Source organism: Theobroma cacao, chromosome 6, assembly GCF_053813885.1.
Source record: "Theobroma cacao isolate CCN51 chromosome 6, ASM5381388v1, whole genome shotgun sequence".
NCBI classification, from domain to species: Eukaryota; Viridiplantae; Streptophyta; class Magnoliopsida; order Malvales; family Malvaceae; genus Theobroma; species Theobroma cacao.
Genome location: NC_142644.1, coordinates 25,654,221 through 25,679,768, shown reverse-complemented (window position 1 = coordinate 25,679,768; position 25,548 = coordinate 25,654,221). Strand labels below are relative to the sequence as shown.

General features: G+C 33.3%; 2 protein-coding genes across 2 annotated transcripts; both read left to right on the top strand.

The window, feature by feature from the left end:
• The first annotated feature begins 11,342 nt into the window (after positions 1-11,342).
• Positions 11,343-16,646, top strand: LOC18596234 (linoleate 13S-lipoxygenase 3-1, chloroplastic-like). The gene is made up of 8 exons (XM_007024584.3): positions 11,343-11,909; positions 12,174-12,454; positions 13,230-13,467; positions 14,021-14,353; positions 14,514-14,707; positions 14,809-15,110; positions 15,197-15,463; positions 15,671-16,646. The coding sequence occupies exons 1-8, from the start codon at positions 11,516-11,518 to the stop codon at positions 16,425-16,427; spliced, it is 2,766 nt and encodes a 921-aa protein (XP_007024646.1). The 5' UTR covers positions 11,343-11,515; the 3' UTR covers positions 16,428-16,646.
• Positions 16,647-22,071: 5,425 nt separating this feature from the next.
• LOC18596233 (trimethyltridecatetraene synthase-like) lies at positions 22,072-24,706 on the top strand. Its single transcript, XM_018123758.2, has 2 exons — positions 22,072-23,100; positions 23,935-24,706. The coding sequence occupies exons 1-2, from the start codon at positions 22,195-22,197 to the stop codon at positions 24,562-24,564; spliced, it is 1,536 nt and encodes a 511-aa protein (XP_017979247.1). The 5' UTR covers positions 22,072-22,194; the 3' UTR covers positions 24,565-24,706.
• Positions 24,707-25,548: the final 842 nt, after the last annotated feature.

The following is a 25,548-nucleotide window of genomic DNA, read 5'->3' as shown; positions in this document are numbered from 1 at the left end:
TCAATTTCCTAATCTTTGGACCTAAAAATATATATTTTCACTTCATCATATTTTCAAAAAATATATATTTTTATATTTAAAAAAAACATAATAAATCTAACCAATACAACAAATCACATAAAATCCAACCGTTAAAGTGTAAAATAATAACCTAAGTACATAAAATGAAATGATCCAAGAGATTTACCTTATGCTTGACAAAGAGCCCAAAAACAATAGGTTAAAAAACACGTGGGCTTGGTCTGAGAATCAAACCCACAGGTTGCCAACCACCAGGCCTTCCAAGCACACCGTTTGGTGCTTGTTGTAATGGCTTCAGAATACCCCAAAACGACGTTATTTTGCCACTAAAACACCTAAACCCTAACAATGAAAGCTCCCTTCTGTTTTTCTCCTCTTCCATTGTCTCTCTTATTTTTCTCTCTCTAGCTGCCGTTCCTCTCCCCTTCTCTCTACCCGATTTTCAGCCTTCCCTCTTTCTCTCAAACTCCTCTCCTCTCTTGTTTACAACCGTACTCACACCAAAACATCAACTTTCTCTCCTTCTCACGCTACCCAAACCTTCCTTTCACTCCCACACTCATTTCTCTCAAAAAACTCATTTCCTCGCATCTCTTTTTTTTTAAAAAAAAGAAAAAAAGATTGGCTTTCTGTTTTTTATGTTTCTTTGGCTTTTCATTATGGTTTTTTTTTTTCTTGTGGCTTTGATTGTGGTTTTCAGATGGTAGAAATTAGGGTATTTTTTGTTTTTTTTTTTGTGCTATGTTGGGTATTTCACCGGCTGCTAGAGTGAAAAACTAGGATTTTTGGGTTCTGTTCTGGGATATTTAGTTCCTAGATTTTTTGTTTAAATCACTCTCTGGATTTTTTTTGAAAAATTTCTCTTCCCTTCCCCCTTTTTGCAATCCGGCGTCCTTCGTTTTTATAGAGCCTGATTGTCTAAATTTTTGGACAATCTCAATTGTGACTCCTGGCAACAGGATGCTTGGGGTGGCAGCCGGAGGTGACCCCTCCTCTCCCAAGTCCGGGCATTAAACGTCTGTTGCAGGTGGTGATAATTAGAAACCTGGGGTGGCCATAGGCCTGGACGTTGAGCAAACGTTCAGTCTTTTTTCGTCTCTGTTCTTTTTTTTTATTATTAATATTACTTTTTATTCTTTTTCTATTATTGATTTATTTATTTCTATATATTTTTAATAATTTATTTGAGGTCCTTGGTAGGTGTCTACACCCAGGAAAACAGAATGTAGAAGTCATACATAGCTGTCAAAATCTTTTGCTCCAATTTATAAGATGTGACTGTATACACATTGTGTGGTCTGTTCTCTGGAAGGAAAATTTTTTTTGTGAAACAGAGTCATGAAATACACAGTACTTTTTGACGTTACGATTCTGTATCTAGCCAACAGGAGACAGAGCAAGGTATTCTGATTCTCCATGCTCGTGGATCTCTTCTGCAATTTTCCTTCTCATAGTGTAGTTGATGATGAAGTGCTACAGGATCAATGAATACATAACCTTTTAATTATTTGGAAAGAATGACACAGCAAACAACGTTCACGGGATTCCCTACTCAAAAAAGTGGAGGAAATTATACTCAGCACAAAGGAATACAGCCTAAAAAGGAAGGGAAACGGAATACATATCTGTGTGCTCTTGTTTCGGCAAGAATCGTAAAGGTTGAAAGTGATGCTGCGATGATGATAAGGGAAATTAACAAGAAAAGAGTCTAGCTTATCTCAAATTCGCCTTCCTGTGGACAGCCTTATTATGTTTTTGGTACGTGCGAAGAGCCCTGAGGAGAATATGGCGACCCATTTCAGCCAAGCACTTTTTTTTGATCGAAGACAAATAAAAGCATGGGCTGTCATAATATTTTATAAATTAAATATAAATAAACAAAAGCTTTCAAACTCTTCTAGGTTAAAAAATTATGATAATATATATGCTACTAAATTATAGTACAACTAATTTAATAATCAATCACTAATTATTCGAACCAATCCAATCCTCTGGGAATATAAACCATTAGATTGGCCGTCAATGGTCCTTACAATTTGAGAGCTGTGTCTCAGAAGAGCGAATCAATAGATGCCTTTGGGTGGAGGAGCAGTGATCAATTCAAGGACGACGGGTGTGATGAAAGAAGGAAAAAATCATATATATATATAGATATATATTCTTTGCTTTCAGTCTAAATCATACTTTAAGCCCACCATCATAAAAAAATGGTTTATTCCCCTCCTTTTAACAGATTCTTAGCGTTTTCGGTCTATATACACAAGTTAAATTGCATGCAAGGAAAATAAACCAAGCAGAAGAGTAGTGAAGAGCCTATCTCTCCCTTCCTAAACTTTCAAACAATACAAAGCAAGCTTGTATCGCGATGGCACAGTTTTCTCAGCGCAGTGGTCAAAGTGCTGATGCATTGAAAAAAAAATTGGAAGGAGTGTTTAATAGTTATGCTAAGGGGGGCAGCCTGAACAACTCTCAGCTCAGGGAGGCTTTTGAACATCTAGGAGCAAAAATGCCTCACAAGGAAACTGAAGAGGCGATGAATTATGCTGATAAAAATAAAGACAATGTCATACGCGGAGATGAGGAGATGAATTCTCTTGTGCAATATGCTCTGCAAAAAGGTTATGGGGAAGACGCTTGAGTGGGATGGATCAGGTTTTCTATCAGCAAACTCTTGTTGGATCGGCTATGGGGGATTTTAATAATTGTCTAGCATGTTTGCATATCCAACCATGTATATGGTGGAACTTAGTTAAATAACTGTGTCTGTTTCTTTAAGCTGTCCAACAACATAATAATAATAAAATAAAACCCTCTGTTTTTAGTTTGAGCTTTTACAATTTCGTCTGCAACTTTGCCTACTTGCAAGCTCTATAATGGTGTGTAGCAAGTAGCACAAACTTTATCTTCTTATTATTAATGATATAATAATACTGTGTTATTACAAACTTCTCATTTTTTTTTCTTTACTTTTATTTGTCTTTTGCATATTAAGTCTCAAATTAATCTTAGTGCGATTTGCTAGGAAATGTTTGAACAATTAACCTGCTGGTAAAGCAAAGGGCATAAATATATATATATATATATATATATATATATATTATTGGCCTAATTTTAAATGCCTGCCTATTCTTCGACAAAGATCAAAGATGGATTGGTGGCAACCTCAGCAGGCAATTGGAATATACACAAAGCTGAGTTTGGTTGCAGGATTTCAATTGGGATTTCATTTATAAAGGTAACTTCAAAAATCAAAAGCTATATTATAAATAAATACCTTTGTTTAGCAAAATTAGGTTTGGATTTTTTTTCTTTTTTATTTTCTTCTTTCAACTCTAAGAAACGGAGTCTTCATATGTTAATTTACTAATAATTGAAATATTTATAATTTTTTTGAATCTCCAGTATTGATAAATCCGACCCAATGCCAATTTTTCAATAGTAGAGTAACTGTGAAGTTGGTTAGGTTTTGGACAAGATCAGGAACTCAGTTACCATTGGGCCGGCATCCCAAAAGAAATCCAACAACGCTAGAACGGTAGACCTTATTAAAATGAAAGCCTACCCCTTTCCTGGCTCTCCAGCCCTGCACAGCCCCATCCTTGCCGCTAGGAAAGTAATTAACAGTAATGAAGTTACCAATGATCTCCAGAAACGAGGATTAATCCACATTCATCCAATGCATCTTTCTCTTATATGTAGTACAAATTAATATCAATGCATGCTTGATAATCGATTTCCACACGTTCCTAATGAATGGTTATTTCATACTAAAAACCAAACCAAATAAAAGAAAAGCTATTGCCTAGGAGTAGGGAGGGAATGGCCTGCCGTTAATGACCAAGCAATTGAAAACTTGAATCTTGCCCTTTGACCAAGCAATTGAATAGTTATATTAAATGGTAGAGATAGAACGATTAAAGAAAATTTTACGACTGATGTTACGATAAATAGATGAACATCCTTACCTTTTTGCTTTAGTTGTCACATCAAATAAGAGAAACCAGAGTTCCTGACAGCTTTGCATATATTCTTCCAAACATTAGTGCAGAGGTTCTCATGCTTTCTCTTTTCTCTAAGAATATTTATTCTAAAGAATCGTATATACATCTGATTCTTTAGAATTTGGAACCCTAATATACACATTCTGTTCAGACTACGAAAATGGGTTACCTATTAACCCAAAAATTTAAATAGATAGAAAATGTCTTGAGTATTATATTTTAATTTTAACACATTTTCACATTAAAGTCGAGTTAATAATTAATGAATTTATGTGTAGACATGAAAAAAAAATTAAAGTATTACACAGTCTAATGGACAACTTTGATAATGAACTATTAGTAGAAAGAAGACGTGTTTTTCAAAAATTCGAACTCAATAACTTTAATACTATATAATTAAAATTAGGTTAATTATCAATTATTTTAAAATTTTAGATTAATCGAAAACGACCCAACCATTTATTTAAGTCCAACATGAATAAAGGCATATTATAAGAATTCTGAAATCAGTCCATTTTATAAAAGATAATCATCTACTCAACTATATTTATGAATAGAATTGTCAAACGTTGATAGATTTGCAGATTTACGGCTATACAACCTATAACATATACATCTTTGAATGGCCTTTATCCCATACAGTTTCGTAGAGAAATAAATCTGTGAGAAAATAACCAAAAACTTTGCTGTGTGCTTTTTGAGTAGCTATAAAACCAAGTGGGAGTGCAATCTCATAGCTATATTCATAGTCTTGTAAAGAGTTAATGATATAAATTGATTGACAACCATTGTTTATTTTAGAATTACGTATCCGAACATTTAATTTATTGATTAATATATAATCTTTCTATTTAAAAAGTAAAGTTTGAATCTTTTTTTTTTAATATTAAAAAAAATTATATTTAAATTTCTTTTTCTCTCTGATAAGGTGGGCATGTGATCCTAAACAATTAATCCTTCTAATGTAGACTTAATGGTAGGAAAGATAGACAAGGATTTGAATGTAATAAAAAGAATTAATGATAGTTCAATGTTTACCATCAGCCAGTATATATATGTGATGGTGAAAATAGTTATATTAGGTAAATTTTTCAAAGGTTTTGATTCTTCTAATATAAACATGCAATCATCTCGATACCTAATTTGACTAGCAGGAGAAATTAAGAGAATGCTATTGGATTTGTATATGATTAATTTAAACAACATGTCGCTCTATCATACTTAACTTTAGTTACTGATCTTAGGTAAAAATTTGCAACGCCTCTAGAAAATGTTACACTTTATAGCTCTCACCTTTGAAATTTGATTTGTCGCTTTAAAGGGCACAGCTTTCCCTTCCCCTGACTCACAATTTACGTTATTTTTTTATTTAGAATTTGTGTGGTTTAAGATTGGTAAGCGGAGAAAATAAAGCTGATAGGGCATTCACCTTGTGAAACATGCATGCTAGCTATGGAGGCTTCATCAGCTGCTATTTCTTGTGCCTACGTGGAGCATCGGTGACACATATAACTCTACCGATTGTAACATTCTGTAAAGAAAAAAAAAATATTCTCTTTAACAAAAAAAAATTTAAGGGTAAACAACATGTTGAACCTCGACGGTGATTGATGATCATCAGTAATTGTAGGGCCCATAAAATCTCTGTGGTCCCTCACACCCAATAATCCGCTGCTTCAGGACAACAGAGGCCTTAGGCCGGTGGCCCAATACCCACCGTTGATATAGCGGACAGTACGGTCCAGCCGCCCACTTTTAGTGGGCAATTTGGTCATTCTAGTGGTTACCACGAGTGGCTGTTTTTTTTTTTTTTTCCTGGTCAGTCTCACTCTCAGGGCTTTCTAGGACGGTGCTGTTCGGTATTACTTTGACTTTTCTGGTCAATTTACTGAATTTGTCTTCGTCATTAAATTAAGGCCTTGAATTGGTCGTTCGCTCAAGATTTTCAGAGCATTTTCATTTTGACAAGTTAGAGGGAGAACAAGGGGAAAGAAGAAGGCAGAGAGTTTTTCCTTTTTCTGTTAGATTATTGGTCATCTGCAAATCAAATTATACGGTCCAATATTTTGACTTGTCAATTTTTTTGGGCCTATGAACATCAATCGATACGAGAAATTTTAAATTTTAATCTTCAAAATGTATAAAATTAATTAAGAATTATAAACATTGCTTAGGCTCCTTCTGAACATATTAGATTTTAATAATATTTTCTTTTTTAATAAGAACAAAAGAGAATACAAACTTAGCTCTTTAAATAAAAAATACATGTATCATCATTAAAGTAAATGTTCATGTACAATCTTTTATATTTTAAGAGTAATGTAATATATATGAGAGTTGAACCAACAATGTGAACGAAATGCACTATGATATCATGGTGTGATGACTTTAGACTGTCTTATGAATATATATTTGAAGACTAACATTCAAAAATAAGGAAAAAGAAAAAGAAAAGAAAAGTATTACTATCTATATGAAAGTTGGGAATATATATATAAAATCTTTGGTCCAAAAACAAAGTCAAGAATACTCAAAGATTAGAATGTAGATTAGTCAATTACTTGCTGCTTATTACTTTGTATGGGTAGGTTTCTGCTTCATCTGGACTCTACAAAAATTGATCTTGTTTTCCACGCTGCGACCAACATGTCATATAAAAGAAATTGGCAGCAAACATAGAAATCACGGTTAGCTACTGGTCAAGCTAAAGCAATTAATTTAAAAATTAACAAAAAATGAGGATGTTGCCTCCTTTTCTTCGTTACTCTTTTGGTTAGTTCAATGTATATTTAATCACAAGACTAATTTGAAAAGAAAACAGTGGTCAAAAAGAGTTCAAGGAAAATCTAGCTCCTTGTACAAATCTGTGGTTTGTATGTCTAACATATAATCTATGTACTGTCAAACCTCTTCCGATCGTTAATATCACTCAAAGGGAGGACTAGCACTAGTCCTCTTCATTGCTGATTTTATAAAATATGGTAAAATATTTGTTGGGTAGTTGAAACTTCAATTTTATACATGGGAAAACCAGTGGCGACGAGTGGTGAAGGCCAACAGATTTTTCTCGTTGATTGCTTCCTACATACTGGGTCCAAAACCAAAGATTAAGGAAATAAGGAAACAGTCTAAAACTTAAGAGAACTAAAGATTATAATTGACTAGCTTACGATTTTACGTTATTAGGCAAACAAAAAAAATACTTAATTAATTAAACTACCTACACAATCTTCTCTCATTCAAGTTCCAAGTGTTCTGTGTCTTTGAAAGAAAGATGCTCTAGAAAGTGATGATATTTAATGAAGCTGGCAAATTATAAACAAGTTTGTGGGTGGGAAGTTGAGAGATTTGGAGTAGTGGACCATTAAACAATACTCAATGACATTAGGCATTGCATGCTTTAATGCTGCCTCCTATCCACCACACAATGCATCTAGCTTCTCACAAATTCTAATAATTTTCTATTAGGCCCCCTTATTTTATTTTGTTTTTTTCTTTAGTATTTATTATTTTTGTCAGTTTTACAGATTTGAAGCAAAATACTGTCAACTTATCAAGAAATTGTAAATAGTAATTTGTTATTATATGCATCCAATTTTTACAAATAAAAAATCAAATTATAAATACGAAGATCACATTAATTAATGTAAACTTGGAAAGCAAAAAATGATGGAGATAGGATTGGATAAAGTTTGACTCATAACGTTCCTCTCGTGTATAAAAATAATCACATGATTGTTAACTTTAAAAAGAAAATGCTGAATACAATGTAGGACACGGATATGAAAATAGACCTAACAAAGCTCCCACCTAACTACCCAATGAGACTTTCACATGATATTTATTGTTAAAAGTTACTAAAGTACTAATTAAAATTCATTAAAAAAACTAAAACAAAGCTATTTTTTAAAATTTTTATGCACAATTGATCTTTTGTTTAATGCTTTTGCTAGTTTCCTTTAATATATATATATATATATAACTGAATTTTTTCTGGCTCCAAGATTGACCAAGTAATCTTCTTTGTTGCCAGATAAAAGCTTGAATTTGACCATTTTAGGAAGTTCTTCAAGAGAATTAATGTGATGACTGAAGACATGGACGACTGGGTAAGCCAATTTAGCATAGAAACGTTTACCTTAGATTGGTCTTGGGTCATGGCAAAAATTTTATCCAAAAAAAAAAAAAGAAAATTAAAGTACATATGCACATCAATCTTGAAAACGGCAGTAGTAATTAATTAGTGTATAGAAATAAATAAATAAATAAATATATATATATTATATCCTTAATTGGGAGACAATTGTTTTGTTCACATTTCATCATAATAAATTATAATAATTTGAATTTTAGGAAAAGATAAACCATATTTTGATAAAATTATATATATATAAAAGTAAATATAATCCAAATGAAAAACATTTATGATATAATTATGACATCTAAAATAATCAATAAATAAATTAAACAAAGTAATAGGATTTGAATATGAAGGTTTAAAAATTTCATAAGTAGTAGTGTCGTAATAAAAGAGACCACCCAGGAAAGCACTGCTTGGAAAATATATGTATCTACCAAACTGGCGGCACATGGATTAGCAGTCCGCAGTGAACTTTCCAGACTTGTTTATTCTATTTCTTTTGGCTACAATTTGCGGACTCTTTTTTATGCTTACATATGCAAACCTACGAAACAATTTCACCACGCCTTAAATTGTTGCTAATTATTATTATAGTGAAGTCCAGTCCTACAATGCCCTCCATAATTTTACTTCCACTGGCATCAACAAAATTAATAATCTTTTAATTGAAATTAAAATGTACTAATTAAACACATATTTGTCTGTCTGTGTATGCCAACAACCAACAAAATGCGGCTCATGCGATAGATATTTGAACTAATTAAAAAGTAATTAGCTTAAAAATATACCAACCGACATGACAATGCAGGGCCCAAATCGATGGAGTGATGTAGAAGCTACATATATATTAAACCTTTAAAAAAATCAAATACCTTCAAAAACTAATTCTAAGCCAACAACTCGCCTAGCTACTAGCTTAATGTTGGCAATGGGTGGCCATAACCATTAATGCCAGGCTGAATTTTTAATATAAAAGGAGACGAACAGCAACACCCCCTTGTTGCAAAATTATGTTGTATTTTTTCCTTTTTTCATAAGATGAAGGCTGGCTCCCGCCCCACTCCAAATTAAAGTGGACTCCATCCTGTACTATAAGGCGGTCCATGTCCTGCGTTGGTAAATCCTGTCCGCACAATTTTACCTCAATTGTGTATGATGTTGTTCACATTTTGTATTCCACAACATGACTAAAGATTTTTTGTTGCTCTTTCTTGGCTTAATTATAAATATTTTTATAGCAATAGAAAGACTGATTTAATTATGGTAATTTTAAAACATAATATTTTTAAAAAAATTTTAAATATTCAATTAAATTTTTTATATTTTTATTACATTCAATCAAACTCTTGATTTTTTTATTTTGAATCAAAATTTTTTTTTATATTTTTATTTTGAGTCAAATAATAATTAATAATTAATTTAATCAAAATATTATTTATAATTATATGTCACATGACACTAACATGATATTAAAGTGATATATTGATATGTTATAATAGATAATGACGTGACATATTAATGAAATATAATGATATAATTATCACATTTTTCACTTTTCATATCAAAATCAAGTCAACATCATATATACATGAAATAACAATAATTTTGATTAATCTAAAATAAAAATATAATGTAATAAAAATAAAATTTTATTTAAATTTTTTTAAATAATTTAAGGACTTTTTTAAATGTTATGCCTAATTTTAGTGATTTAACCATAAGTTTTGATAAACCAAGTAGATGTTTCAAAAGATGAAGATGCTTTCATCTTTAAATCCTAACCTTTGATGTCTAAAGAAACCTATCAAAAAGAGAAACCCTTGCTTTGTCGAAAGGTTTATTCCTATATTTTACCTTATAGTATAAAAATAGGTAAATTTGCTTGTCTCTAGGAAAAAAAAAGAAAGAAAAAAGGTGTGTTGGATGATGGGACCTAATCGAAGGGGGACAATATGGCATTAGAACATTTGTTGAGGGAGAAAATATAGCACCGACAAATTGATAACTTCAGTCATGTATAAATGGCTCCCCCAATCATCAAGTAGGTACTGTTTGTCTATAATAATTTATAGAGTTATGTTATTTGTCTTAAATATTTGTATTCTCGCACACTAATATGGAATTATTAAATAATTTAAAGGTAAAATCTATTAATTCTTTAATATATTAATAATTTATAAATAAGATATTATAATTAAATCAATAAATTATTATTATATTAGGTGAGACAAAAACATTGAAAGAAAGACAATGAAACAAATAATATTTTCGTAATTCATATATTTAGCAGTTGGTAATCACATCTACAATTAACGACTCGATCATTTATGGCAAATAAGACTGTTTTTTTCCCTCTTCAATTGTCAATATATATATATATATATATATAGTTTTAGATGTCAGATAGCTTGTTAATATACATTGGACATATTAATAAAAAGTTGAGATTAAAGAATTATAAATAATTATCTTGTTAAAATATAACTTTTTAATGGTTATACTATGAAAGGTTATTAAATATAATTATTGAATAGTTATATTATGGGAAAAAATAATTTTTTTATTAAAAAATAAATACATTAACTTATTATATGAATAACAATCTTATTATGTCATTTTTATAATTTTGATAAGTGTGTTAAGAATTTTATTATATTTTGGAAGTTGAGAAAATATCTTTAAAAAAGTTGTTAATTGATGCCTTTAAAATCATACTCTTTTTTCTTTTTAAAATTTCTTGTTTCTTCTCAAATATTTCTAACATTAGATTTAACATTTACCCATATACAATACTAGTAAACAGATAACGTACATGTTTTTTAATGCACAAGAAGATTATTGCCATTTATTTATAAGACAAGGAGATAAGTGTCCTTTTCCAGCAACTATTTTCCCACTTTCTCATCGCTTTCCCCAGCCGCGTCGTTTACTCGGAATAGCTTAAACTCGCTTTGACTCAGTTGCCTAGTTTCTTTGATTATTATATCTGTAGCAATAAATCAAAAATTGAGTAACAAATGGAAATAGTGTAGCAGGGCAGCAAACATCAAAAGACCGCTAATGTTACATTCACAATACAAAAAATTTGAAAAACGTGTGGACGGTGAGAAACCACAGGACACATTAGTCTATGAACTTTTCTTCCTCCCTCTTTGTAATTTGCCTATAAATTAGAGGACTGCCCACAACTGCTTTCTCAACTCCTCAAAAATACGAAAGGAAAAGAGAAAAATCATCACTCTCTTAAAAACTCCCCGTATCTCTTCTCTGCAGAAACAACTCTGACAACAAGAAAAAGAAACTGTTTTTGACACGGAGAGAAAGAGAGAGAGAGAGGGAATTTAACAGAACAATGGCACTGGCTAAAGAAATGATGGGTCGTTCCTTGATTGAGAGATCATCATTTCTATCTTCATCAAAAGTGTTTCTGAATTGTACTAGTACCACTTTCCAACGCAAGCAGAACCAGTTCTTGGTTAACCCTGTCTTGCTTCCATTGGAGCAAAGGAGGGTACGTTTGAGGAAAGTTGCCAAGCCTCCCGTGGCTGCTATTAGTGAAGATTTGATAAAGGCTGTGCCTGATCAAAAGGAAAAAGCGGTTAAATTTAAGGTCAGAGCTGCCGTGACGGTCAGGAATAAGAACAAGGAAGACTTTAAAGAGACTTTGGTTAAGCATTTGGATGCTTTCACCGACAAGATCGGAAGGAATGTTGTTTTGGAACTCATTAGCACTGAAGAAGATCCTAGTAAGTCCTTCTGCTTCTTCCTGGATTTTGTCTTTAGATTGTTCCTGGTTTTTGCTAAAAAAAAGTGATCATTTGTGCCAATATCTGGTTTTTCTTCATTTTGGGTTATTCACTTTTTCAGCTTCCTGTTGCTCAATTTGATCCCAAAACCAAATTTTCAACTTTCCCCAGTTTCATGCGAGGATTAAAGCTGGTACTAATTTGTGTTTACTGTAAAAAAACTTTTGTTTAATACTGGGTTTTTTTTTAATCTCTAAATTGAAGAAACCAAGGGTCCAAAGAAAAGCAGCGAGGCAGTGCTGAAGGATTGGTCCAAGAAAGCGAACGTTAAAGCTGAGAGGGTCCATTACACTGCTGAATTTATTGTGGACTCCAACTTTGGGGTACCAGGGGCTATCACAGTGACAAACAAGCACCAAAAGGAGTTTTTCCTAGAGAGCATCACCATTGAAGGATTTGCCTGCGGTCCAGTGCATTTTCCTTGCAACTCCTGGGTACAATCCAAGAAAGATCATCCTGGAAAAAGGATATTCTTCTCTAATCAGGTAACGCTCTCTTACCTTATTTGCTTGGTAATATGATAACGCTCGCTCACTCGCTTAGTTTTACTTTCTCAATTAGTATGTTTTTAGTTATTATTTCCAAATTGATTAGTATCCCCTCCCTGTTCATTTTCAAATGTTTAGACTTTTTGGTGCAATGCCAGTTAGATTCTCCTTTTCGTGTTCTTGAGAATTGACATCTGTTCAATGAAAAAGCATACAAAAGGTCAAAACCGTATAGCTTGTAAGCTTTTAAATCTTTATCAAAGGACAAAGTTGAACCAGTCAGAGCTAGCTGATATTGAAATTTCCTTTCATTTCTTTTCTTACTTGGATATCCAATTATTTAAACTAGGCATTATCGCATGCGAGCTAGGTTTTATTGTTAATTGATTGATAAGTTAATCTGACCAAGAAAATGAACCGTGACCCTTTTCATAAATGTAGTACTATAAATTAATTTAACCAAGTTTTAAGGCTGAGGTTGAATCGGAAGTTGGGTACAATAAATATGAGTGTGAATTGGGAAAAGAACATGGTAACAATAACAAATTTCCTTAATATTGGGTGGCTGGACCAGCACGCCGAAAGGGAACATGGTAGGAAGCCAGCTCCCAGCTACCATAAAAACTAGTCAGAATTTTGTCGGGTTTTGTAGGCAGGATCGGGTCGATTACCGAAAACATCAAATCATTAGCTGCAATAATTGAAAACAGTAGTTAATGTAATACCGGTAGAACGATCATTTCTGATATTTAGTTTGCCCCTTTTTGAGCAGCCTTATTTACCGAGCGAGACACCCAAAGGTCTTAAAGCACTAAGAGAGAAGGAGCTAAGGGATCTCAGGGGCAATGGCAAAGGAGCCAGAAAACTCTCAGACAGGATTTACGACTTCAATGTGTACAATGACTTGGGAAATCCAGACAGGGGAAATGAATTTGCTAGGCCAACGCTTGGAGGTGAAAAAATTCCTTACCCAAGACGGTGTCGTACAGGGCGTCCTCCAACTGAAACCGGTAAATATGCTACTGATTCGACCATTTCCATTTTCTGATGCCAATTCTAGATAGCTTGTATGCCTTAAGAATTACTATAAAAAAAAAGTTAAACAAAAATTGAGCACGTGATAAACAAGGCTGCTCTTTAGAAAGATCCCTTGGAATACTTTGATTGCAGGAAGGAAAAAGGTGGAATCATTGTGGAAAATTTCTTTATCAATTTATAAATGGGACTGGTGTACTGTTTTGTGATTGTCTATTTGTTAAAAAAGCTGATGACCAGAATTAGTGGTCCAGCGCCACATTCTGTCTTTACTTTTTCCACTGGGGTTTTTTTTTTTAAATAACTTTGGATATGGAATATTAAACTTTTAAATCTCACTATCCTATTGTCAACTAAAAGAATACCTATTATAAAAAATTTGGGATTAACTGGTATGGTTTTGTATTGGAAACTTTGATGCGAGTGAAAGCTAACAGCATGTGAATGAATCAATACTGTGTCACCTTTAATTTTTTAGGGTAGCCGTGATGAGGCTAATAAATTCTAATTCTAATTTGTAAATGGCAGACATTCAAGCAGAGAGCCGAGTTGAGAAGCCATTGCCGACGTATGTGCCTAGAGATGAACAATTTGAGGAGTCAAAGCAGAATACTTTCTCTGCCGGGAGGCTTAGAGCAGTGCTTCACAACTTGCTCCCGCAATTAAAAGCCAGCATTTCAGCCTATAACCGCGACATAAACTCCTTTGCTGACATCGATGGCCTTTACAAAGAAGGGCTCCTCCTCAAATTAGGTTTACAAGAGGAATTCGTGAAGAACCTTCCACTACCAAAAATGGTCAGCAAAATACAAGAATCTAGCGAAGGACTCCTCAAATTTGAAACCCCCAAAGTAGTTTCCAGTGAGTACAAATCGCTTGCCTATCACAAAGTCTAATTTCCATATGCGAACAATCTTTTTTATGATGGCAGAGTGCACTATAATGTGTACGCATTTTACATGTGGGTCAAAAAGGTTTAAGACTACTTTTGCTGAAAGAAAATTGTGATCCCCATATGCAGAGGACAAGTTTGCTTGGTTGCGAGATGACGAATTTGCCCGTCAAGCATTGGCAGGTGTCAACCCTGTCAACATCGAGAGACTTGCAACTTTTCCACCAGTGAGCAAGCTCGACCCTGAAATCTATGGTCCACAGGAATCTGCCCTCAAGGAAGAACACATCGTGGGCCAGCTCAATGGCATGACTGTAAAACAGGTAATTTTTCATAATTATTTTATCAAATCATAGTGTTTTAATCGTCACTTTCTGAATGTCAAATATGTTAATTTTCTTGTATTTGTTAAATTTTTGTTCAGGCTTTGGAAGAAAACAAGCTGTTTATTGTGGATTATCATGACATTTACCTACCATTTCTTGATCGGATTAATGCACTTGATGGGCAAAAATCATATGGTACTCGTACCATATTTTTCTTGACTCCTAGCGGAACTTTGAAGCCAATCGCAATAGAACTAAGCCTCCCACCCACTGCACCACGTTCACGATCCAAGCGTGTTGTCACGCCTCCTGTCGATGCAACTACCAATTGGATTTGGCAGTTGGCTAAGGCTCACGTTTGCTCTAACGACGCCGGAGTTCACCAATTGGTTAACCACTGGTAAGCAAAGCTTATATTCCTTAAACATCAAATTATATTTGCTATGATTTTATTATCATAAGCTGAATTATTTTTAATGACAATAGGTTACGTACACATGCATGCATGGAGCCATTTATACTTGCGGCGCATAGGCAATTGAGCGCAATGCACCCAATTTTTAAGCTTTTGGATCCACATATGAGATATACACTAGAGATCAATTCTGTAGCTCGCCAAACCTTGATCAGCGCGGATGGTGTTATCGAGTCTTGCTTCACTCCCGGTCGCTACTGCATGGAGATGAGTGCTGCCGCCTACCGGAGCCATTGGCGCTTTGACAAGGAGGGCCTACCTGCTGATCTAATTCGCAGGTAAAATACTGATTGTGTCTTTAATTTTATAAACGATTGAAATGGAAAACAAATAATTCAACGCCAACAGGAGACAAATTGGAACATAGACATTTCTGTATAAGACCTCCGAGTTCTTTCTCGACATGGAATTTATGTTTTGCTAAATTTGGTGGTTGAAAATCTTAAAACTGAACCTAACAGATGAATTGTCCTTTCATTATACAGGGGAATTGCGGAACCTGACCCAACACAGCCACATGGTGTAAAGCTCCTAATCGAAGACTACCCATACGCCTCGGACGGGCTGCTTATTTGGAACGCGATTGAGAATTGGGTTCGAACCTACGTGAACCGATACTACCCAAATTCAAGCGTGATAAGCAATGACAAAGAGCTACAATCCTGGTACCATGAGTCCATCCACGTAGGCCACGCCGATATCAGCCACGAGGACTGGTGGCCTACGTTGAACACCGCTGACGACCTAGTCTCCATCCTCACCACCATCATTTGGCTTGCATCCGCCCAACACGCTGCACTCAATTTCGGACAGTACCCTTACGGTGGTTATGTGCCTAACCACCCACCTCTAATGAGAAGATTAATACCCGAAGAAAATGACCCAGAGTATGCTAATTTCCTAGCTGATCCACAAAAATATTTCCTATCAGCATTGCCAAGTTTATTACAAGCTACGAAATACATGGCCGTGGTCGACACCTTGTCCACGCACTCGCCCGACGAGGAGTACCTGGGGGAAAGACAGCAACCATCGATTTGGTCCGGTGATGCTGAGATAATTGAGGCATCTTTCGGATTTTCCGCGGAGATCCGACGGATAGAAAAGGAGATTGAGAAAAGGAATGCTGACCCTAGCCTCAAGAACCGGTGTGGAGCTGGGGTGATATCGTATGAGCTACTTGCACCTAGCTCAGGCCCTGGGGTAACATGCAGGGGAGTACCCAACAGTGTTTCAATATGATCCAAAATAGGAGTCATGGTGCTCAATTTTTTCTTTATTTTATTTTTAATCAAAACTTAGGTGTATAATTCATTAGCCCTTTGTGCTGGATCCCAATAGTGGTCAGCAATCGGCATACTTATTTTAAAACTAGCTAGGGGTGTATATGATATAGAGTTTGTAAGCATGCTGTTGTATCATAGTATTTTTATGCAATCTAAATTAGTATTAAGGTTCGAAGAGATGGGGAATTGAATAATAAGTTTACCAACATCTGGTAAAGATGGTCCTGGCTTTCACACAATGCCAAGGCGAGGGCGAACTAAACAAGGCCCGCCATACCATCTGACCTTCAAATATGGGCCTTCGGAATGACAACGTTTTGAGGTTTCCATTTTGAGGTTTCCACGAGGGCTTGAGACCAAAACTATTTCTTCTCACTTGGTGTCTGTCTCATATCACACTTGGTTTTGGATAAGAAGCTTGATGGATTTGGGATCAAAGTTAACAGTTATTTCTATCTTCATCCAGCACAAGGTTTGGCTGCTTAAAATTACGTCGGTTAGTTTCCCTTTTCTCTACAATTTTTTTTCAATTGCAATATAGTAACATTGAATAACTTTTTGTAAGCAGATGTTAAAAAACTTAAGATTGCGTGTTTGGGATGTTGCTGGAAATGTAATTATTAAGAAGATATTAGTAAGGATCTTCATCTTTTTGTTTGGCGTTACATCTTACAATAGAGAGCACTAACTTGAGACTGACAAGACATCAAGTAGGCTAAAGGAAAATCAGACACCAACCTGTCTCGATTCTTATCAACACTACTCGATGCTCGTGTTGTTGTTGTTGGTCCATTCTTTCACAACAAAATTATCTTCAAATTTTCAACATTTTAAATAAAATTCCAACATTAATTGTGGAGATTTGAAACAGGTTACTGATTGATAAAATTCGAAATCAATTAATTTATTATTAAAATCGACAATTTATCAATCGAGTTAATTTCTTATGAAATTTAAGTGTTAAAAGAGGTGTTATCATTTGTGTGGTATCCCATGACACGACGTAGCAAAATCCAGAACCACTAATCTGGCAATGGCAAGTTCATTTGGTACTAACTAGGTCCTACATGACAAAAGTTGGGCCGTTTTAGGCCTAGTTAGTCGGCATTTGGCAATAGTCAATATATTTCCTTCATTTATATATGACGAACATTTACAAAAAGAGAAAAGAAAATCATGGTTTCCTTCCTCAATCGAATGATAGCAATTTTGTTCATATAATTTCAGAGTTTTCTCTCAATAATGGCTTTCCTGTAAAGAAATAAAATGTTGGGTCATTTAATTAGTTGATCCATAACTCTATAGACGCAATATTAGGAATTAGTTTCGGATATTGAGAAATAGATTGGTATTCAAAACCCATCTAATTTGATATAAACAATGTTAAAAAAGATAAACAAATAATGATGTGAATCATGGTTCGTCACCTTCGATATGATTCTAGATGTCAGCAATTGCGGGAGAAAAAAATTATAGTCCAAAATGTAATAATAAGTGATTTATTTATTTAATTATTAGGTTACTGTTTGTGTGATGCGTTCTAGATGGTAAATTTTTTTTTTCAATTGAGTTAAGAGAATTTTATGAAATAAATATACAATAGTAATTATGTTATCAAATCTAATTGTCGGTGTACATTGACATGTACAAAATATAATTTTACAAAATATATAATTGTTGTTATTGTAGCCATCATTACTTATTTTTTATTATTTTTTATATAATATTATTTTTAAATATATTTTTAATGTTATATATTTTATTTTTATTATAATTTTATATATTTTATTTTCATTTTTAATATAATTTTCTATGTTATATATTTTATTTTAATTTTTTAAAAAGAATAATATAAATTTTATTGATAAGCACCATAACTATTAAGAATAATAAAAAAATATCATTGAAATCTATATAAAAAAATAAATTATAACATTCTAAAACATTTTTAACAAAGTAACAAAATTGAAGGGTAAAATTATCTTTAATAACATTATAAAGTGCAATGCAATCTGATTGTATTGGTTTTAGACTGCAATCATATTACATTTATTAACTGTAATGTGATTTATTACAATTTTACATTACAGTGATTTGTTTCAAAATAAATACTCTAATATAATTTACTTAGGTACATTGTACGGAATCTACTCTCACTTCTCTCATATCAAACACTACTTAAGGACATATACCTTAGCAAGACTATATATAAGTCCATCATTTCTTACTATTTCTTTTTCTCCATCTTGCCATGTTTGCAAATAGATACTAAAGTTATGTTAATATATATATTTAAATTCCCTTAGATTGTTATTTTATGAGTTAGTATTTTTTATTTTAGAAAGTAAAAAATAGAGAATACATTTAAATATAAGAAAACTTAAAATTTAAGATTTATAAAAATTAGAATTGAACTTTTATGAATAATAGTTCCATATTTTAATTTGATAAAAAAAATTGTATTGTATAATTTGATTCAGTGATCGACATGTATATATTTTTTCTCAAGTAAATACTTGGATTCAATTTTTTTAACTTTTAATGTAAAGAAAGACAATTACATTTTAATTGTTATTTTAATATTTATTAAATATAATTTAATATTTAATACTAACTGTTGAAAAAAAAAAGAAAAAGTAATAATTATATTGATGGAAGGAAGCCCTTTAGAGCTATTCTTCTTCAGACAATATTACCAAATGTCAAACAAGGAAGCCCTTTGATGTCCTTTAAATATAGTTATAGATTATTCAAAGGATAATGACCCATCCACGACAAGTCTTTGTCGATATCTCCTTTGTACTATTTGTTTAATTTATTTGTCATTATCATTTTGCCATGGAAACACAGAAGGGTAGCAATATGGTTGAAAATAAATTAAAGATTTGTCGGGTCTATAATAATTATTCAATGTGAAAATTGCAGCCAACTATCCTTTTAAGTTTTCACATTATACAAAAAACCATAGTACTACAAATAAGTAAAATTAAAGCGAAAAAAATAAAGAAATTATTTATTTTTGTCTTCATAATTACACTTAAGAAGTTAAAAATGAATTAGGTGTGTTTATCCAAAAAAAAAAAGAATTAGGTATGGATGACTCCAAGGAGATGGTTGTTAAAAGTTATTGTTTTATGTTTGAATTGAATAATTAACGTAATATTGTATGAGTGCTTTGCATGTTTGCTTTTTTGATTGTTAATTAATAGGAAATAGCTCCATCAAATAAATGTTTTTAATTTTAATTTTGCGATAGGGAATCCTGAATTTTATTTGAAAAATGGTTAAAGAGCAATCATATAAAGTTGTGGATCGGATCAATAACTCGATTTAGAGTAAAAAATTAATCACTTTTGAAATAAAATTAAATTATAACATAAAATTTTATTAACAGTTTGAATATAAATTTTCAAATTCATCAATATAAATAAATATAAAGCAGAAAGAAAAATTAATATTAGATTTTCACATTAGACATTATAAGCTATGCTCAACGTGATTTTATATTTTCAAATTCATTGATAACTAAATCCATGTTAATGTTTCTAGCAATCACTTTATACCTATTTAATTTTAAAAAGGAAGATAAGATTATTGAAAATTTTTAAATATTTTAATCACATTCTTAGTCAGTTTTTTATGCTAACGTATGACATATTACATAATTGCTTAAATCGAATGAATAGATTGTAAAAAAAATTAAACTAAAAATTTATGTTGTTTAGGCAATTAAACAATGCATCTTTTGCTTCATAGAACCATAACATATTTTATACAATAATACAAAATATTCTAGTAAAATTACATTTAAAAAATGAAGGGTTTTTTTTTTAAAAATACATATCGTATAAGTGTTTAAATCAAATCAACATATTGTAAGAAAAATTAAAATAAAAAATTATACCCTTTAGGCAATTATACTCTTTAAACAAAGTTAAGCAATGTATCTTTTACTTTATAATAAAAAAAGAAAAATAAAAAAATAATTTCAAAATTTTGATTTACACTTATAGTTAAGCAATGCATCTTTTACTCTATACGAAAAAAAATAAGAAAAATATTTTCAAAATTTGAGTTTACTCTATAAAATAAAAAGAAAAATAACTTCAAATTTTGGACCTCAAAGAATTGAACCCGAACCTCTAAAATTTAACAAAAATGATTTACCACAATGCCAAACTAATTCATTTAAATTAAACAGGGGTGACAACTTATATATTTATAATTTTATACTCATAAAAATAAAAATAAATTAAAAACCCGCCACTAAGAGAAACCCACATCTATCTTTAGGTTCATTGGGTTTATCTAAAACTATAAATACATTCATACCTTGAGAATGCCCTTCGTGGTCATCACTCCAATAAGAATAGTTTAAATAATTTCATTAATTACTCATTTTATCATTAATTTCACTGATTACGATTTATTGAAAGTTTTTCATTAAAAAAAGAAGAAGAAGATTTGATGAAGTTTTCCAATTTTGAGCTGCTAATTAGATTTGGTGATTGTCAGGCGAGGGCCCAAAATGTCATAGGGACCTCAACCTCCCTTGGGAGCATAGTCAAGGAAGTTTACTTTAAAGAATTAGTGAATATGACAAAACCATACTCACAAAAGTCTTATATTTTAAACTTAGGTTCACATTTATTTATAAGATGTATATATACAACGCAGTGTTTTTTTTTTTTAATGTCAAAATTAAGAATGAGTTTTTGAAAATATATTTTGGAATAAAATTATGGTTTAAAATTACACTAATTAATTTAAACTCATTTTGTTAAAAACATGTTTTTCATATATAAACTCTTTTTATAGGAACATATTATTTGAATTAGTAAATTTATTTATTCAAAACGAGTGAAACATATCATAAAAGAGAAGTGAACAACAAGAACAAGAATTAAGATAAATGTTAGAATATATAGCATGAAACATGCCTTTAATATTGTATATATAAAATCATAAAATATTTTTATTTGAATAATGGACTTAATGATAAATGTTTTTATTATTTTACTTAAACAAATTATATGTATCCGAATTTCCTTTTTCTTAATTTAAAAAAAAACATAAAATGTTTTTTTAATTATTCATATTTTTAACTGAAATTTGCCTCGGGATTCATAGCAAAAGGAAAACGAGTTGCCTACTTAAGATGAAATTTCTCTTTGTCTCTACTTAATCAGGGGTTTCATCATGTAGAAAAATGAAAAGCAAGCTAGTTCAAACAAAATAAAAAAAACGAAGGTATATCTCCGAGCCACTAAGAATGGAGCCACCGGCTGCATTGACTCAGGTCAACTTCAAGTGCAACTAAATTATTTGCACCCCTTTTCACTCAAGTCATCGTGATTCATGAAAAGCGAAAATTCTATAACTTCCAGGAAGCTGAGGAGAAAGTTAGCAGGAATTTCCACGAAGTTCAAAGTCCGCGGTCAAGCCATCTGAACTCATTGCAATAGGACTATTTGGATTCCACTTTTCAAGTAAAGAATTCAAGCGAGGAACACATTTCATCCCACGTCCCCACATCACACAAATAACGCCATTGCAGAATGGGTATCCCATAACTTAAACTATTATTGTCTCTGAACTTTGATCCTTTGTTTTTTTTCTTTTTTTCGTCTATAAATACAAGCCACTCATTTCGACCCTTCCACACTCAACCATTTGTACATCATCATCACCTCCTCCATCCCCATTACTAGATAACAGAATAAATGGAAACTCCGTCTTGGGCTTCTTACTTAGCAGCATGGCTTGCCACAATAGCCCTCGTCCTCCTCTCCCTCCGTCTCCGCCGTCGCCGTAAATTAAACTTGCCGCCGGGTCCAAAGCCCTGGCCCATAATCGGCAACCTCAACCTCATCGGCTCGCTTCCCCACCGATCCATCCATGCCCTTTCCCAAAAATACGGGCCCATCATGCAACTTCGGTTCGGGTCATTCCCCGTTATCGTGGGCTCTTCTGTTGAAATGGCCAAGGCCATTCTTAGAACTCATGATGTTGCCTTCGCTGGCCGGCCTAAAATTGCTGCAGGCAAATATACTACTTACAATTACTCTGACATTACATGGTCGCCGTACGGCCCGTATTGGCGTCAAGCACGTAAAATGTGCCTAACGGAACTTTTTAGTGCGAAACGCCTGGAGTCATACGAGTATATCCGAAGAGAAGAAATGAATTTGTTGCTAAAAGGCTTGTGCAACTTATCCGGTTCCCCGATTTGTTTGAAAGATCATCTTTCGAGTTTGAGTCTTAACGTAATCAGTAGGATGGTGTTGGGGAAAAAATACACGGAGGGGACTGGTGAAAATGAGATTGTCACCCCAAAGGAGTTCAAGGAGATGCTTGACGAGTTGTTCCTGCTTAACGGGGTGCTGGATATAGGCGACTCGATTCCCTGGCTCAGTTTCCTGGATTTGCAAGGTTATATTAAGAGAATGAAGGCCCTGAGCAAGAAGTTCGACAGATTCTTGGAGCACGTTTTGGATGAACATAATGCTAGGAGAAAAGGGGTCAAAGATTATGTTGCTAAGGATATGGTGGATGTGCTTTTGCAGCTTGCTGATGATCCCCATCTTGATGTCAAGCTTGAAAGGCATGGTGTTAAGGCATTTAGTCAGGTAACGGGTCAGCTCTCTCTCTCTCTCTCTCTCTCTCTCTCTCTGCGTAAAAAGATAATTTTTTTAGCCAATAGAGAAATAGAATATTTATTGAAATTTCTTTTTGTTTATAAAATATAAACCAAGTATACACGTTCTTGGATTTTTCTGTTCGCTGTCTGGCTGTCTTCAAAATTGACTGGTGCCTTGTTGAGTCTTGATCTAGATCAAGTCATCAAGTCCTTGATCATTTCAATTTCCTTGCAATTTACTAGAAAGGTCGACGTATAGTTGGCATCATGTCACTCGGACTTTAAGTTAAAAAAGGAAAAAACAAATTAGATACTCATAGCATTACAAAAAGAGGGACCTGCTAATCCGTAGCCATCCCCACTTGGAAGGGAAATAACCTTCTTGCACAAAGGATATATCAATAATGGAATGCACATTCAGACTTAATTATTTCTTGTCTACATAAATAATTAAAGTAGCCATTCTCTTCCACATAAAAAAGGAGAAAAAAAAACTGAGTAATTTCTTAATTAAAAGATGGTGAAGTCATTGTTTATTGTTGTTATTGGAGGAGCAGACACACAGATGTGATATTTGTGTAGTGCGCTTCCCAGTAGGCTCCATGCCTTCACTCAATTTTTTTTTATTGTTTTTGGCTTTAATATGAATTATGAAAGACTTGTTGGTTGCTTTCCCTTTCTGCCTATGGGCAATGAAGTTACAACTACCAGAAAATTTCCTTTACAAAAGAAAAAGTAAAGAAAAGAAAATGGACAGTTGATTTTTCATTTTGGGCAACAGTAGCTTATGTTATTAATAATATTTGAATTACTGATGTTTCAGGATTTGATAGCTGGTGGAACCGAGAGTTCAGCAGTGACCGTAGAATGGGCAATTTCGGAGCTTTTGAAAAAGCCAGAAATTTTTGCAAAGGCCACGGAAGAACTAGACAGGGTAATCGGTAGAGATAGATGGGTAGAAGAAAACGACATTGCGAACCTACCCTACGTCAACTCAATTGCTAAAGAGACTATGCGTTTGCACCCTGTGGCACCCATGCTGGTGCCTCGCCTTGCTCGAGAAGACTGCCAACTAGCTGGTTATGACATTCCTAAGGACACTAGAGTTCTTGTAAACGTATGGACAATCGGGAGAGACCCTACTCTTTGGGACAACCCCGATGAATTTTGCCCCGACAGATTCATTGGGAAGGCTATCGATGTCAAAGGTCATGATTTTGAGCTGTTGCCGTTTGGGGCTGGAAGGAGGATGTGCCCTGGATATCCTCTCGGGATTAAGGTCATTCAAGCAAGTTTGGCTAATCTTTTACATGGGTTTACTTGGAAATTGCCTGGAAACATGGCAAAAGAAGATCTCAATATGGAGGAAATTTTCGGGCTTTCCACCCCTAAAAAATTCCCACTTGAGGCTGTGGCACAGCCTAGGCTCCCACTTCACATGTACTCTCAGTGATTATACAGTATCTTGCTTTCAGTCTCTATCCAATAATTAAGTGTGAGGGTCGAAGAAACAGTAGTGGTTCTTGGTGTTGGTATCGTGAAATCAGCCAGTACTTTCTGTTGTGATAATGGCAGATATGTTGTCCGGCTCTCAATCCCTCCCAATTCCCAATTGCCAAATTTTACTTTTTTCATCAGAAATCAATGGCGTTTTCTTTTGGATGTATTGGTTCAAGCTTGGCAAAACCATTTAAGCCCGATGAATTTTGAGGGTCGGCTCTGAATTAAGATTTCATTTTCAAGGCTGGCTCCGACGCGATTCAATATTTTAGTGTTTAAATGAACTTAGAGATGTATAACATTATCAAGATTATAGTACTTTGATGATAGGAAGAATTGGAATTTCTAAGATGAGTGAGGATTATTTATTTATTAATGTAAATTTAATAAATTTTTCATGCAGTAATGATTAATGACGTTTTCTCTTATATAATAAATTTAAAAATAAAAATAAAAGGAAAGGAAAATAGAAAATCATTAGGGTCCGTGTAGTAAGCATGAAAATACTTTTCGGAAGCTTATTACTACAGTGTCCCTTAGAAAACACCCTTCCCCTCCCTCTGTCTAAGCACAGTAAGCACAGCCTCTGTCTACCTCGTCCCTCCTTCCTCGGCTTCACCTACCAACCATTTCAAGTCTCCCTCGACCCTCACCTCCCAACCATTTCAGGTCTCCCTTGGTCCTCGTCCCTCCCTTAGATCTATGGTTGATTTGTTCCTTGGATCCATTTTTTGACGTAAGGAAAAAGTTTTTCTTTTTTCATATCCTGGATCCATTTGTTTTCCTAACATCTGCGGTTGATCTCTTTTATTTCTATAAACCAGTTTTGAAGCATTTTCAGTTCCCTTGATCTTTAATTTTCATTAATTAAGAGAGTTGATCTGCCTTTGAAGGGAACTTTCAACAATCGCACTTTTATTCTTTTGCCTGTTTGTCA